The sequence below is a fragment of the Pleuronectes platessa genome, chromosome 3 (assembly GCF_947347685.1).
Source record: "Pleuronectes platessa chromosome 3, fPlePla1.1, whole genome shotgun sequence".
Classification (NCBI taxonomy): domain Eukaryota; kingdom Metazoa; phylum Chordata; class Actinopteri; order Pleuronectiformes; family Pleuronectidae; genus Pleuronectes; species Pleuronectes platessa.
In genome coordinates, this window is record NC_070628.1 from 9,915,876 (window position 1) to 9,933,205 (window position 17,330).

At 41.0% G+C, this 17,330-nt stretch overlaps 1 protein-coding gene across 6 annotated transcripts; it reads left to right on the plus strand.

Annotated features, from left to right (window-relative positions):
• The first annotated feature begins 1,550 nt into the window (after positions 1 to 1,550).
• On the plus strand, positions 1,551 to 15,627 carry uso1 (USO1 vesicle transport factor). Of its 6 annotated transcripts, XM_053418513.1 has the most exons (27): positions 1,551 to 1,784; positions 2,997 to 3,083; positions 3,439 to 3,503; positions 3,657 to 3,733; positions 4,002 to 4,013; positions 4,324 to 4,377; positions 5,411 to 5,511; positions 5,599 to 5,701; positions 5,841 to 5,896; positions 6,046 to 6,166; positions 6,249 to 6,427; positions 6,513 to 6,653; positions 6,760 to 6,848; positions 6,946 to 7,100; positions 7,519 to 7,724; positions 7,868 to 7,888; positions 10,145 to 10,255; positions 10,412 to 10,530; positions 10,919 to 11,100; positions 11,208 to 11,329; positions 11,463 to 11,601; positions 12,266 to 12,432; positions 12,594 to 12,659; positions 12,814 to 12,912; positions 13,007 to 13,111; positions 13,740 to 13,955; positions 14,687 to 15,627. In XM_053418513.1, the coding sequence occupies exons 1-27, from the start codon at positions 1,719 to 1,721 to the stop codon at positions 14,756 to 14,758; spliced, it is 2,931 nt and encodes a 976-aa protein (XP_053274488.1). In that variant the 5' UTR covers positions 1,551 to 1,718; the 3' UTR covers positions 14,759 to 15,627. The 6 variants fall into 6 exon arrangements, with proteins under 6 accessions (XP_053274488.1, XP_053274490.1, XP_053274492.1 ...); XM_053418515.1 differs by lacking the exon at positions 7,868 to 7,888; XM_053418517.1 differs by lacking the exon at positions 4,324 to 4,377.
• The last annotated feature ends 1,703 nt before the right edge of the window (positions 15,628 to 17,330 follow it).

A 17,330-nucleotide genomic window follows, 5' to 3' on the forward strand; every position in this document is an offset into this window, starting at 1 on the left:
TGACTTTCACAGTCCTCTTCAGACACATGCAACCTCTATACTCGAGTAATTATAGAAGGGCGACCCGCGTTTGTAATGACAATGGCGTTAAATTACAGACGGATGAGGAGGAAGTAAAAAACAACAACAAAACAGGGTCATAATAATATGACGTTTCACTTGATGTATCATCTTACCTTTGAGCTGAGAGGGGACGTCATTGATTTCTATTTGAGTTGATGCTGCTTTGCTGAAACTCAGCCACCTGTTGTTGCGTTACTCTGTGAACTGGGGGCGAGACAGATGCTGGAGAAGGTGAGTGTACAGGACCCTGAGGTTCTCCTCGTGTGAACCTGGCATCATCAGCACCCTTTGCAAACAGGAACCAAACCCTCCACTGACTTGACTAGGTCAGCTAATTTAGTATTACTTGAATATTTTCAGTATCTGCTTCTTTAGACCTCTACACTTCATTTCAAAGGGAGATATTGCTTATGACCCAGAAAGCTCTGGAACAAAAAAAAACTGTCAGATCTCCTGCTCCTTCCACTTTGTGTACATTTTGTTACCCAGCGTCTTTTAAAAGCTCAAGTTCTTGAACACTGTTTCTTGCCCAGAAACCAAGAAATCAACTTATCATCCTTGATTGGATTATTAACTGTCCCCATATGCACAATGTCAAGTTAATGTCTGATATTGTGCTTTAAATCAATTTAAAGTCAATTTCATCTGAAATAATAAATCTGTATATTTACAAAGAGCCTCAATATTAGTGTTGCAATATAAGATTAAAAACACGTTGACATTTTAATTAAGCAATGCACATTTCAGGAAGAAAATTTGATTAAAAAAAACAATAATTGTACAGCACTTTTTTGACAAATGTACTAGTTCTTAACAAGACAATAAAACAACAATAAAATAACAAATCTAGAGAAAAATATATTTATAGTAGTAAATAAAATACATTGAAATTCACTCACAGATAAGTTTTAAGAAGAGATTTTAAAGCAGCAACATACATTTCTGATCTCAGCTGGTAAGTCACTTCAGATGTTGGGGCCTGGGCTGCAACAGCACTACAGCCTTTAGTCACTTAGCAGGAACCAGTGGAGGATTATCAGCTGCTCCATGATAGCAGTCGGACATGAAGCAATTAAATAGTAAATGCTAATCTACAGCAGCACTGAGAGGAGCCACTGTACTGTACTTTGTCATGAATACCAAACAACTACAAATAGAGACACCGATTAAGGTTTACACAAGGGGCTATTTATAGTCAACAAAGAAGCATAGAGATCCTGACACATAAACCTGGGTGATCATTATAATTATAAGTCTTTAATTGCTTTGGGCAAATTGACAGGATAAAGGCTGTAAGTGACTTTCTAAATACATATTTATATTATTTTCATATATATGCTGTATATATGTATATATGTATATCTATATATGAATGATATATACAGTGTATGTGAATGAATGAGTTTTCTGGCTCTTTAAATGTCTCCTTCACTCGCTGCTGATCAGCCACGTATCGCCACGTCTCGGCGCATGCGCAGCGCAGTCGCGGCGCTGTTCCGGTCTCGGTGGGTGCAGTGAACACAGTCCAAGAAAACCATCCCCGTGTTTCCTTCGGTTTTACCCGCATTAGCCGCACGGAGCAAGGAGAGGGGAGTCCGGAGGCTTCTTCCGCCGGAGAGACGCTTTGAGTCGGGCACCGAGAGGACGTCAGTAAGATGAACTTCCTCAGGGGAGTGATAGCCGGACAGGCAGCCGGGCCGCAGCCGACCGGAGCCGACACGGTAGGAGAGACGCTAGCTAGCTGCGGCTAGTTAGCTGCGCCTTGTTAGCTTCGGTTTCGCCCCTGTGTGTGTGAGTGTGTGAGACGAACAGAGGCTCGCTAAGGAATAAATTGAGTATTTCCAACGATTTATTATATATTTATTTATCCAAACAAATGTCACTGGGCTAGTTGAAGACACCGGGGCCTGGTTCCCTGAGTAAACAACAGCGAGCTAGTCAGAAGGCTAATTAGCTAAGAGACCTGTCAGTCCACAGCAGAGTCTCTGACCTCCGACCCTGTTTCCCTGCCTGCAGCTACAGAGAATAAACAAATGAATGAAACGACACCGATCGTAAGTCAGCTGACAGTTGCTGCACAGTTTTACAAAAACAGCTGGATGTTCACATCCAGCTGTCAAGAGAGAAACTAGTATATGAAAACATGTATTCATGTTGTTGTTCTCTAAGTCTGTATATAAATAAACTGTTTTAAGACATGCAGGGTGACAGCTAGTAATTATTTTCAGTATTGATTTTAGTCAAAAATGTCATATAATAAGGAAAATGCCTCATCACCATGTCCAACAACCCCAAGGTATTCAGGTCACAGTGTTATAGATGGGACCAAATGGCTGAAGGTTTATTTCAAGAAAAGAAAATCGCAGCAGATTATTATTTCAAGTCTAAACACTGATTCTGATCCTCAGTGAAGGTTGTGGTTTTATACTGGGGAACACTTGATATACAGCAAAAAAAACTTTTACAAATCAATTATGTTATACCTCCTCAACTTGTTTACACAATGCAGATAAGCATTAAATTGATTGATTCAAATATATTGCGTAGCCCTATCTATTAAATATAAACTAACTGCAAATCCTCATACAGCATCTAGTTTCTAACATTTAATATCTTCAAGTACGTCCAGAGTATTCTATGCCTCTTGAAACTTTCATGTCATTGCTGCTTCCAAAGGGATTAAAACTTGTCACAACTTGTCAGACAATCGTCAGTCAGGTTCTATTGGTTGAAACAAAAGAAAACTTATTTTTCTGTCCGGATAAATAAAACCATCCAAAAATCTAACATTTTTTGTCTTCATCCTCTTTGGTTAATTGTATCATGACCCCTCAGACATCTGCTTCAGGAACTAAAAGATCATCTGGGACATTTTCTTGCCCTGATCAAAACATGTGAATCACTACAGTAATGAGGATTCCTTTTGTTGACAGATCCAGAAGCTGTGTGACAGAGTGGCCTCCTCAACACTCCTGGAGGACCGCCGAGATGCTGTCCGGGCGCTCAAGTCTCTGTCTAAGGTGAAGTAGGAGCAGGAACTTAATGGAAATGAGTGCACTAGAAATACAGTGTCATAAAGACACCTAGTTGAAAGTAATGCAGTGGAATTAGTCATTTTAATAAAAAAACACACTAATGTTCAGGTTTGATTGAGTTTGTGGTTCTGTTAAATCTAGTTACGTTACTGATATCAGTGCTAATATTTAGAATTCTCTAGAATAATCTTAAACGGATTTATTGCAAAAATTACTATATTTCGTTACTTTTAATAGTGCCTGGTGTCTTTTTATATCTTGTTCTCCCTTTTTCCTTTTAATTTGTATCACATTGCTGTGGAGAATCTATTCAAATAAACTTTCTTATAATCTTTTGTAGAAATATCGCTTGGAAGTTGGGACACAGGCAATGGATCACTTGATTAACATACTGCAAACAGACAGGTATGTCGATGTTATATCTGTTGTCTGTCACGTTGAGAGCTTTGTATCTATTATTATAAAGTGAAGTGTGGGCATGTTTGGGTTGACTCAAGATCTGTTGCCTGTGAAACCTACATTTTGTTAATATTCCCATTCTCCTCGCATATTGAACAGGTCCGACTCGGAAATTCTCGGCTATGCTTTGGACACACTGTACAACATCATCTGCAACGATGAGGAGGAAGAGCAAGGTATTAAACCCCCTCATAATTATTAGAAATCATGGAATTTACCTTTTTTAATTGAATGTCATTTAATTATAACTCCTCCTAATTATGTTTCTGCTATAAATGATCCTGAGTGACTGAGCCATTTTTCTGTTTGCATGTGTGAAATGAGCTCAGTTGATGTCGACCGGTCTTCAGTTAATTTGCATTCCCCTCTCCTATACACTGATGATGAGTGCTTCAATGTAAAGATTCTCGTCTCTTTTTTCTCTTCCATGTTTTAACCCTCCAGATGAATCGGAAGGTAAAACACTTTGACTGTGCATGTTGCCCCCTTTCTAACCCCCCAGCAAGCAGCACTCACACATCCTGGGTTCTTCTTGGGTGGAATGTGGAAAAGCAGCACAATATCAGTCTGTTTCTTTTTTTATAACCTCCTGCTGTGTCCAGATTTCAAGTAGATTATACAAATTCAAGGCTGCATTTTGGTAATCACTGACATGTCTTCATGGGAGTTGGGCTGCTCTTTTTCTATATTTCTCTCGAGTATAGTTGAATGAATTTGAGCTTTTTGGTTGAAGCTTTAAACGTCCTCTCCCCCCCTGCTCTCACAGACGCAGTAACTCCTCTCCCTGTCTCAGGGAAGCATAAGAATGTGTCTGCGCCTGGTCAGTACTGAAACTTAGCCATGCAGTAGTTATTTTTGTACTACTAGAGAACTAACTTCACTAAAATCAGTTGGTACTGGTAAAGTGACTGGTCGGAGTTTGGTTGGTAATAATGCTTCACTAATACCACCACTTGCTCCAACTTGTTTTGTTGTCTTTATTGTTCCTTAGTTTCCCTCACATTTTAATACCTGTTCCATTACTATAGTAAACTGCACATTTTAACTAATGAATTTTGTGGGTTTAAGTGTTTTCTGTATGTAGCAGTCAATCCAATTACAAAACACATATCCTCACATTCCTCTAAAAATATCTAACTGGGCCGATAGTTTGTTTTATTTTCACTAGGGTTTGTGACCTGGATTATTTAGAGAAGGGAGACATAGTTTCTTAAAAGAGACGTTGTTTCATAAAAGTGTAAATTTTAAATCAGCCAACCTCCCCAAGGACAATAAATCCTGTCAGAAGGAGGCTCTAGGGTAAATATATTCAAATAGGGATAAATAAATCTAGGAATCTATCTGTATGGCCTGATAATATCTGAGATGGTTGAGAATTTTTTTTAAATTATAATTTGGGGTAACAGCCCATCAGGGAGAACATACAAATATATATTTGTTTAGTGCTAGCTTGTTATACTAAAGCTTCTTGTCCATCCCACATTAACTATTTTGTGTGTGTTTTTGTGTAAACAATAGAATCCCTATAATGGTAACGTTACCCTTCTGTCCAGATGTTCCCTTATCTGTGTGTCGCCCCTATTTCTCCTCCAGAAGTTCACAAGAATCACCCTGAGCATTTGCACATTTACTGGACAGATTCACATATTTGTTGTAGCTTCATTATTGACCATTAGAAAATCTGAACTGATCTGGCACCATGTTTCAGGGTTATGAGAAGTTGTAGATTCAGTAATTATAACTGTGTAACTCAGGCTGATTGTTTTGAACAAACCAACTGGTTCCCTCACTAGAGAGAAGTCTTCCTGTTGTATTTCTGGTTTCTATAATAAGCCTTCGATCTCCCCTCACAGATGAGAATGCCCAGAAGCAGGCAGATGACCTCGGAGTCCAGTTCACAGACACGTTCATCCAGGATCCCGAGCACGTGACTCTTATTCTCTCTCTGTTGGAGGTACTGAAACGTTTCTGCACCAGGGGCCCGACATCTGTGTTATTACATGTGTCTAGACAGCTGCCTAATGTATTTATGTTGTTTTAGGAGTTTGACTTTCATGTGCGTTGGCCGGGGGTGAAGCTGTTGACTGCTCTCCTGAAGAATCAGTGTACTCAGGTCCAGGGCGTCATCCTGGTCAGCCCCATGGGTGAGTTCATCCTTTGCATATCAGACCAGACTTGTTTTACTCGGGAGCCGTACCTTCCATTTTTATATTTCACATTTCACGTCTCTTACTGCGGCCATCAGGTTCTGGAGGTTTCTAACCATCATGTTTTATTTCACAGGTGTTTCCCGACTAATGGACCTTTTGGCAGACTCAAGAGAAGTAATTCGCAATGATGTGAGTACTTCTTTGATTTGGTACTAAACCACTTATGAAAGAAAGAAAGTGTTGAATACAGGTTTCTAAACCATAACAAATAATGATTTAATGCCACAATAGCCAGATCACTGGAGATCCATGACAGCCTGTTTTCCATCTTCCAACAGGGATTGCTGTTGCTTCAGCAGCTGACTAAGAGCAACGCTGCCATTCAGAAAATTGTGGCATTTGAGAGCGCATTTGAGCGGCTCCTGGATATTATTACAGAAGAAGGTAGCAGTGATGGAGGTAAGAACTGTGCTTGGAACAAACCATCTTTTGATCTAGTGAGCTCTATGCTGACCTGATCCATCTTCCTCCTCCTGTGCAGGTATCGTGGTGGAGGACTGTTTGCTGCTGCTGCTCAACCTGCTGAGGAACAACAGCTCCAACCAGAATTTCTTCAAGGAGGGCCCCTACATCCAGAAAATGAAGCCCTGGTTCGAGGTCGGTGACGATAACTCGGGCTGGTCTGCACAGAAAGTCACCAACCTCCACCTAATGCTGCAGGTAAAGCAGAACACTCATGTCAAACTGTGCCATCAAATATTCAAATGATTAATTACTCTAATCAGTGTTATGTTTCTTATCCCAGCTGGTGCGAGTCATGGTGTCTCCAGTGAACTCTCCTGGAGCGACGGCCAGTTGTCAGAAGTCCATGTACCAGTGTGGCCTGCTGCAGCAGTTATGCACCATCCTCATGGCCACTGGTGTTCCTGCTGACATCCTCACTGAGGTATCCATAATAACAATAATAAACCCAGTACTGATGTTCACTCAGGCTTGACCACTATTTAATCAAAAACACACTTCAGGCTTGTGATCTGTCCTCTGTCTTTCAGACCATCAACACTGTATCAGAGGTCATCAGGGGCTCACAGGTCAACCAGGACTACTTTGCTTCTGTCAATGCTCCTTCAAACCCACCGAGGTAACTCACAGCCAGTGGCACAACATGAAATCTCCCATATCCATAAGAAAATAAATCCAGTTACTGACCCAACTTCTCCTCTCTCCTCTCTTCACAGACCAGCGATCGTGGTCCTGCTCATGTCCATGGTGAATGAGAGACAACCGTTTGTGCTTCGCTGTGCAGTCCTCTACTGTTTCCAGTGTTTCCTCTACAAAAACCAGAAAGGCCAGGGGGAGATAGTGGCGACACTGCTGCCTTCCACTATTGATGGTTAGTTATACTAAGATTAGAACTGGGTTAGTGGCCTCAACAATTGTTTTGCTATCATTTTCTGGATTTTTCAGATGTATATAATACGTGTCAAACACACCAATAAGCAGTTTCAGTGAAACCTATGTCCCACCTCTCTGAGGGGGAAATGTAATTCTGCTCCCAGTCAAACTTGGCACTTATCACTTTCAAAGTAATATGTTACCTATTCAGCTAAATAATTACAGACTAATCTACAATGCTGGGAAAAAAGATAATTGATAGATATTTACACCACATGTGAATGTACGATAAGCACATTTAGGTTAAATATATGGATCGTCACTTTACAGTGTAAGTGTTTAAATCTACATTCTGGCATCTTCAGCTAAATGTATGTGTGATCCTTTATGTACTGATTTACATTTCTTTTTCACAGCCAACTCCATCTCAGCGGGCCAGCTGCTGTGCGGAGGCCTCTTCTCAGCAGACTCTCTGTCCAACTGGTGTGCCGCTGTGGCCTTGGCTCACGCATTGCAGGACAACCTCACCCAGAAGGAGCAGCTGCTCAGGGTTCAACTTGCCACCAGCCTGGGCAAACCCCCCGTCTCTCTGCTGCAGCAGTGCACCAACATCCTCTCCCAGGTAGGACAATAAAGATCATGCTGCAGGACTGAAGGAGATGTTGATTGGCTGATTCTGTTTGGGTAGCATTGGTTTGTTGTAAAAACAAACTCAAGTGTCAACAACAGTGAACAGAACCGTGTCACATTGTTGTGGTTTTGCAGGGAGATAAGATCGACCGGCGGGTGAGTAGAGAGAGTGTGTTATGTGTCTGTATGTTGGTTTTCAGTGTTTGGGCGGCACGTGTCCTGGTTGTTTCGGCTTGGCATCTGTAGTAGGGGTCTTGATGGCCCATGTTTTGGGGGCTCCTGCTTCCCTTTAACTCTTCACTACCCCTTCTTTGTTCCTAACCTATGGCTGTGACCCAGTTCTTCCTCATAACGGTGGCACGCGGGTGCAGTCCTCCATACAGATTTGGAAGCTCCAGTTGCTCTCACCTGGTTCATGAGAGGAGTATGGGGAAGAACACAAGTGGACACCCGACCCGAGGGTGGTTGAGAGTAACGGGACAGAGCAGCTGTTTTTTTGGGATCGTTTTTAGATTAGCTGATATCATCCTAGCACCTGCTTTAAACTGAGACATTGGACCATTTGCTCTCCTTCAAGCGTCTGTTCAGGAAGTCTGTGCTGCAGCAGGTTTCAGGCCTTGTCCTTTCCTTTCTCTCGGATTTAACTGGACCCTCAATATAGTTTATACTCCCGAGGATTAATCAGTTTTTACCGTGGGTTCTAATGGACTAGTTCTGAAAGACCCCAAACCAGCCCACATTCCAGAGGCTGAACAGCACCTCCCAGATAGGACCATGCACACTCTATATACAGTTCTGTATCTCAGAAGAGGGAGTAGGTTCTCTTTTTCAGGAGTTGCTAAAATGAGCATTAGGATTGGGAATACTAAAGATGTTGGAGGTCAAAAACAGGGTCAAGTCATTTAAGGTTTGCTTGTGGTGGAGGAAAGTTATCACTCTTGTCTCTGCACTAAACAGCAGTTTGGGTTATCAGGTTCAAGTAATGTGTTAATGTTGTGTCTTCAGATGGCGATTTCTTTAAACCCACTGTCATGTTGGTTTTCCCTCTAAAGAGAGGGATATTATTTGTGTAGTTTTAATTTAAAGTCACACAAACAGAAGGGACGTATGTTTCTTTAAATAATACATGTGGCTATTTCCCTTTCTTTTGTTTTCCTCTTCATTTTTGCATTACGTCAAATTTGGAGACAAAATCTCAAAAGGTGATTTCGTAAGTTTTCTGTAGTCCGGAATGCTGCTAAGTTTTTACGCACACTGTCATCGCTCAGATCATCAGTAATTTCACCACAGATCCGAGGTCTGCGCTTCTCACAGCATGATGTGAACTAGGTGTTAATGCAGCAGCTTATGAGCAGCTAGAGTGAAGAGAAACTGATTCTACTCATCTCTGCACTGTGTTTAGATCTGTTCTGATATTTTTCAATGAACATTCCAACTCCATGAAATCATCATTTATGTTTTCTGCTGTTATTGGAGATGAATTGTTTCCGTCCACTGGAAATCTACTTTTGTAAAATGGATGAGAATCCAGGTTGAGGTCTGATGCAGATCTTAAACCTTGCACATGATTCTCAAATCTGTTTTCATGGAAACGCATGATTTGCCTTTATGTTTTTTATTACAGTAAATTTATCATTTTGAAAAGGAACATTTAACAGCTTTTGCTTTGCATGTGCTGATAGCTAGAAACAGCAGAGTTTCAATTTGTGATTACAGACACAAGTCATCAATTATTAGCTAAATTGAAAATTGTAAACTTGAGCTAAACTTGATGGTTGACTGGAAAAATAAAAAAATGTAGGCATTAAAAACTGATTGATTTCCTGTTACAGAACATCACGCTCTAACCAAACATTGTTTGAATAAACTGATTGTAGTTATTTGACCTGTGTGCTAGTTTTTTGTTTGTGAATAACTTATTAACCATTAATAGTTGACGTGATTAAAGTGCTTCTGATTAATACGGAGTGATTCACATTTGTTTTACCTGCAACATGTTTAGATGTACGAATAAGAATAACGTTATTAGAAATGCTCAGCTTTTTATTTAACACTAATTCACATTCAGGCCCTTTTGACCTTCCCTTTCACATTACTGACAATGGCAGTAAATTTCTTGGTCTTTAGGTTTATTTTCATACTTAATTATAACATGGTCTTAAAGAAAAATAAATAAATGGATGCTCTATTAATTATCTCATTTGAGCTAAGAATCTATGACCTGGATTCAAATTCGATCAAATTGTTATATTGTTTTATACTATAATCCTGGTTATAGTCATGTGCTGTGATGCTCACCAACTCACTTCATTGTCTAAACTCAAAAAAATTGGTCTATTTAGGACAGTGGTCAGTTTTTACTGTCATATCAGATGCATATGTTGACATATCTTTCGTTTGTGTTGTCTACAGGGCAGTAAAGTCCAGACGAGGGTCGGCCTCCTCATGCTGCTGTGCACGTGGATCAGCAACTGTCCGATCGCTGTCACACACTTTCTACACAATCAGGAAAATGTTCCCTTTGTATCCTTCAGGCAGCTCAGGAGCCATCTGTCATTTTCATTCATTTCACAACTGTATACCTTTTCAACTTTTTGAAAAAGAATCGGGAATCTAGAGCTATATAATCTTTTAATTCAGTCAAATCCCAAATGAATCCTTCACTCGACGCTCGTGCAGCTGACAGCTCAGATCTCAGAGAACCTGGGAGAGGATGAACGGCTGGTCCAGGGTCTGTGTGCGCTTCTGCTCGGCATCTGCATCTACTACAACGACAACTCATTGGAGAACTACACCAAGTAAGTGTCTCTGCACAGTCTCATGTTTTCTGTGGTTTTGTTTAAATTATTATTTAATTTTAATTTCTTTCTGTGACGGCAGACAGATACAACCACTGATCTATCATCTAATTTCTGCTCTCCATTTTGTCTCTTTTGAAATATGAGCTGCTCTGAGTCTTCGTTGTGCAATTAATGTGCACTGACAGTATCTTTATGTTTGTCAACACATTTTAGGAGAAGAAATCCTGTTTCTCAAGGAAAAATGCCTTAATGCTCTTACTCTGATGAAGCAACTCAAGTTTCTTTCTTCATCCTAACAGTTTAGAAATAAGGTTTCTTCAGATTACTTAGCTCTCATCACATCAGAGAGCCACGTCCTGTTTAACACCCTCTCCGTCCTCTGCAGAGATAAGCTGAAGCAGCTGATCGAGAAGCGAATTGGAAAGGAAAACTTTGTAGAGAAACTCTGCTTCATCACCAAACACGAGCTGTACTCGCGGGCGGCTCAGAAGCCACAGCCCGTCTTCCCGTCTCCAGAGCAGATGCTGTTTGACCACGAGTTCACCAAGTTGGTCAAAGAACTGGAGGGTCAGTACAACACTTTTCTCTCTGTCCTCCAGCGAGGATTATTTTATTATGACGGCTTCAAAGTTTCATGAGGTTTTAGGATTGATGTGTCCCTCTTCTCTGAACAGGTGTTATCACCAAGGCGGTTCATAAATCCAGTGAGGACGAGAAAAAGGAAGAGGAGGTGAAGAAGACAATAGAGCAACATGACAACATCGTAACTCAGTACAAAGAGCTGATCAGAGAACAGGTAAACAGACTCATACAATTACTGTAGAACATCAGTCTGCAGTTCAACACACTGGTTTTTGATTTCCATTTATCTAACCTTATTTGCATTGGATGTCACGTTGACTGGTTTGTTTTAACTGTGTGATCTTCAGGATGCTCAGATCAAGGAGCTCAAGGAGCAGTTGGGCTCCATGTCGTCTCAGAACGAACAGACGCAGGCTACCCTCATGCAGCAGCTGTCCCAGATCCAGCAGCACAAAGACCAGTACAACATCCTCAAGCTGAAGTTAGGTGGGTGCACCACCAGAGCTCGTTGGTGTTGCTTTGTCCTGTAAGGAAAAGGAGACGTGTATCAGCCTGGGCCTTGTTGCTATAGTTCTGGACCTTATACCAGTGACGATAACATTTTACTGCTCCATGGTGAGATATGGGGCAACAGGAGATATGGCGTGACATCCCCAGATACAGTTATACACCCGAGAGTATGAGGCCACAACAGGCACGATCGGAATGATTCTAAAAAAAAGTCATCATCAATTAATCTGAAGATTTTTTTTCCAAACACATATTATAGTTTAATCTTTATGATGCCTGAAAATAGAGGTCACGTCTTCTCCTTTTTTTTCTTAACATCACATTAGAATCCAAGATCAGTTTACTGTCCTCTGACTTAGAAAAGCAGCTCAAAACGCAAAGTCAGGAATCCTTGTTAAAAAGGGACTAAAACAAGCATTTGATTATTAAACAATTCTAATGAATTTTCTGTCAAATACATCAGTTTCCTCCTCATTTAATGTGGCCGTTCCATTACCACAGGAACATGATGTGTACTGGATTTTGTAACATGCAAGTGTATATACACACACCTTATGACAATCAACAGAGACGTCACATCAACTTGCAACTCCCACTTCTTCCTCTTCTCTTATGTGTCTGAATTTGCTTCCGTCTTCAGGGAAGGAGAACCAGAGTCCGTCTAACGGTCAGGGAGACGGCTCCCAGGTGAACGGGCTGCAGACAGAGGAGCTGACGCAGCTCAGAGAGGAAGTGGAGGAGCTGCTCAAGCAACAGACACTTCTCCAGACACAACTCAGTGACAAGGACGCACTCATCAACAGCCTGGTTAGTAAGAGTCTGTGTATACGTGTGTCTGTGTGGGTTTTGGAATCTGCAAGTGAAAAACGAATTGATCGTTAAAATAACTCTCAATTCTAAGAATGATTGTATGAAGAGTATTTCTCTGTCCCAGTGAAAATGGTGTAACGTGTCTTTACTACCTGCAGAAGTCCGAGGCAGCACAGACAGCGGAGGGGTCAGCTGGAGGATCAGAGAACACAGAACTACTTACGGTGAGATTCATCTTCATGATGCATTTAAACCAAGTTTGACTGAACAACACTTTGTTAGTAAGATCAAATCACTGATGGTTTGCTCTTTTCATCTTTCTTATTTGTGATAATGGATTTTTATATTGTGTTTTGTGTTATTTTCTTGTTGTTGCAGGAGCTGGAGGCTTTGAGGAGTCAGGTTCAGTCCCAGGCGTCAGAAATCAACCAGCTGAAGACAGAGAGACAAGAACTTGTCAGGAGAGCAGAAGCTGCGGTAAATGTGTATGAATATAACAGTGTGTGCCAAATGCATCACATTATAATTTAACAGATTGTAAATTAATGAGCCTTCGTCCGGCTTCTCTCAGTCCTCAGACACAGTCCCCAGCAGCGACAGCTCCGTAGACACAGACAAGGTGGCAGAACTAGAGAGCAGACTTGCAGCACTGACAACTGAGACAGAGAGACTCAAGGTTTGTATGATACAATATGTCTGTGCTCTTTTAAACACAGTGCACAGAGTTTAATCTTTTATACAACAGCAGAGTGATGTTCTGAAATTATTAAATCGGATGCTATTTGCACCAAAAAACTCTAGTCTAGACTCCAGGGTTAAAGTTTTGTTCTGGACTCATCCATTCATCTCCCATGACCTCTACCTCATGTCGACCTAACTGCTTTTGATGCTAGAGCTAGAAACTGGAGTTAGAGAAGTGACTCAGTGGCACAAACTTTTAGAACGCCTCCTTATTTAACAGTTTGCATCGTCTGTATGGTATTGAACAAAAAAACTCTCAGTGAAGGTTGGGCAATGAGGATCTTTGGAAGCCATGAGGCTTTTCCCATGTGTTTTAAATAGCTGATCAGCTGCTCCGTGACTATTCTCACCCGGGTCTAAATACACACTCTACATTATTTATCAGTCAGATGTTAGTGCTTGTTTTTTTCATCCCCAATCTTATGTAATTCGTTAAATCTGATAAAAAAGCGTTAATCAACAGTAGTTTCAGAGAGGTTTTAAATCTCATTGTTTTCTTCATCTCTTCCGTTACTCTTGTGACCTCCTTCCGTGACCTCACCCTCTCTTCTTCGTTGGTTCAGGGGGAGAACAAGGGCCTGTTGGAGAGCCGGGCCGACCTCGAGCAGCAGTTGGCTTCTGCCACCAGCACGGTGGCCATCCTGCAGACGGAGAAGGAGAAGCTGCAGACGGACGTTCAGGAGTCCAAGAAGGAGCAGGACGACCTCCTGATGCTGCTCGCCGACCAGGACCAGAAGATCCACAGCCTCAAGCAGAGGCTCAAAGGCCTGGGAGAAACGGTAGAAAAACCAACAGTGTTCTATTCTAAACTAACTAGGACGTAGAGGAGTTTAAACTTTGAACATCATCTCGTCATCGCTCAGTGTGCAGGGCAGTAGAAAATGTTTCATTAGATTGGTGACAGTCGAGGAATATGAAGATAAACAATGACAGGGAGGGAGATGGAAAAAAAGGTCCCAGGACCAACTTGAGCTGCTGCTCCACCAGAATGCAACAGGTAGGACGGAATTCTGAAAAGGATTTGTCACGTCACCGGCTTCAGCTGTGAAGCCTTGTGTGTTGCTGTGAGTGGGAAACAGTAATTGCAGACGGCTGAGGGATAATTTATGGTTGACGTTAGATTCGTACATGGAAACAGACAGAAGGCCGTGTTCAGTCTGTACTTGTTTATCTCCCTCTTCTAAAAAGAGAGGATGAAGTTTCAACAATGGTTAAACTTTTTATAGAGAGACTTTGAGAGTTGGCAAGACACTTCATGATGTTACTTTGCCCGGGGACAAGGACATTTAGTCCATTCATTTCTGACTTAGTGGAAACTGATGGAAACAGTCAACACCACTGTTGGACGTCTGTGTAGATTTCGTCTACTGGTTCCAGCTCCATCAGTGAACTGTGGTCGTAGTTTTTATCAGTAGAGATGTCGTGGCTAGTTTGGTTTATTATGGGAAAATAACTGCTCGGCCGTGTTTTGTCTGTTTGCTTTAGTTAGACTGTAACGCTGTCCTTACAGGTGGAAGATGAAGACGACCTCGATGCCAGGGACGAGGACGAGGAGGAGGAGGACGACGAAGAGGAAGATTAAAGAAAAACACTGAAAGAAGAAAAGGGAAAGATGGAAATATGTTTGCCAGAAGGCAAGAAGAAAGACTTAACAGAGACACGTGAGAAACTCAAGAATAGGACTAATATATTGATGGAGTTTCTTTTTCCAGCTGCCATGCTATCTTCATTTTTCTTCACCCCCCTCATCACATCACATATTATGTTTTTGTTCGAGATAAGGCTCCAGTTTTCAGTGACGGCTAAAAGATGTCAGTGCATTCATCTCTGCTCCTCTCTCCATCGCTTTGTGATGGATATTACCAGCCGCGTGTTTATTGTGACGTTTATAGTTTGTGATCTCACACAAAATAAAACTCTAGGGTTATTTTCATCACACAAGAGTTTTCAAGAGTCATCTGGAACATCAAGAGACGCCGGTTTAAAAATGTAGCAAATACTGCAAGTATGAACAGCTTTGATATAATTTTTATTCTATCATGAAGATGCTGGAGAGGCTCTTGGCGCCGGCGTTTTGCCATCTCGCTCTCCGGCTCTCATCAGACACACGATGCAGCGGAACAACCTGCCACATGTCACTGTGCTGCACCTTGAATTCATCTGCCTTCAGGCCCGAGTCAGTGCCAGTTCGGGGTTTCACAGTATTTCAACACTCGGGAGTTGGCGACGCGACCGGACTGCTCGGCGACATGCTGCAAAACACTGAGAGCCCAGATGTAAAGACAAAAAGTCATATTTTTGCAACTTTTTTGTCCAGAACTGGCTTCAAGCTTCTGTACGATATTGTGTAACTTATCGATTTATGAGCCACGTTGAAATGAATAATGTAAGGGTCTGTATGCCTGTATGGAGAAATGATTGTAGATATATTAAATTTTACTAAATCCATAATCAGTCTTTTGCATTTGTCTTATTGACACATTTGGCTGGGTCACTTTTTTCCTAATGGGTCCTAAGATTTCTGATTTGTAAATGTAAAATGATTCATGGATTTTTCTGACTTTTTCTAATTATTAACATGCTCGAATTGAAAGATAATTTTCAGTTCAATCAAAAAAGTATTTATTCGACCTTGTGACGTTCGAGTGCATTTACACACAAAAATAACAATTTAGGAAAATGTGGTTAAAGGGCTTTGTGCTTTTGTGTCTCTTCAGTCTTCTATACTTGGAGCTATTGTTCATGGTTCAGTAGTTTTCCCAAAGACACTCTGAAATGCAGACTAGAGGAGCCAGGGATTGAACTAGCGACCCTCTGGTTAGTGGATGATCCTCTCTACCTCCTGAGCCACAGCCTCCCTGAAACCTGAGATACACAGGGAGTAATGGCTGTTGTCACTGTAAACAAGGTAAAATACTAATTTGTTCTCTGTTTATTTGATATGGACACGACTGGCATCATCTTAAAGTATTTATAGAGAACATATGAGGGCTCATGATAATATTAATATTTGGATATGTGAATATTACTTCAGGACAAAATCGTTTACCAGGATTTTCAGGGCTTTGTTAGAAAAATATTTTTTAAACTGAAAGCACCAAGTTTTCTAGGACACAAAGGATAAGCTGGGAAAGAGTTTGTGTATTGTTGCCTTTGCTCTGTTTGCACAAAAACTGTTAATACAAAATTTAACAAACCCTCAACTGTGTTCATGGAGACACACTGGTTCAGTAGATTTTACATATATTTCCCTCAAGATGAAATATTCTGAGGTAGAAATTAGATTTCAAGAAAGATTTGTGCATAGATTACTCGCGACATGAGGAATCTGTGACTTCTACATTTAACAGAGGTCAAAACTAAAAGGAAAGCAAAGTACTTGCATTAGTTCTTTATTTAACTTTCTTACTTTGAAGCCAGATCACTTCTGGTACCAAAAAACAATCAGTAACTGAACCTGACAGGTGAAGAAAACATCACTGTGGTCATTTCCTCATTGTCTCAGTTGTTAAAGGTCGTGTGTTCATTTCACTGATGAACCTGAGAGGATTCTGTGAATCACCTTGTAATGGCTGAGTTTCAACACCGGGAGGCAACAGACTCCAAGGTGCCTGGTGAACATCACAACATGAAGTGAATGCAGAAGTTGGACGTTCTGAGAGGAAGCTCAGTTTATTGTTGTTCATAGAAACTGAAGGCTGGTCATCTCTGTCACTGCTAAACTACAGGAGTACGTTTTTATTGAGTCTTTCGGCCTTTTCTCACATGAGAGCTGAAAACACTGAAATATGACTTATGTGTCTCATGTGATTCAGTATTTCTTGTTCCCTCTGTCATTGAAGGATGAATTGAGCCTCATCACAGAGGAGCTGCTCAGTGAACTAATAACAAAGAGCTCCAAGACACCACCTCTCATCAGGAAGCACTGTAGGAATCTATTGATAATGCAGTGATATAGATTTTATATATAGTGAGTGTTCAACAACATGTCACATATCTACTCTACTGACATTTCACCAGCTGACTCTTCCTCCTCCTTTTTTCTGGACTACATTGTATAATTTGTACTTTATTGATTTTTCATATATGTATATATATATATATATTTATGTGTGTGTATGTGTCAAATGTAATAAATTGGCAGTAAGTTGTCC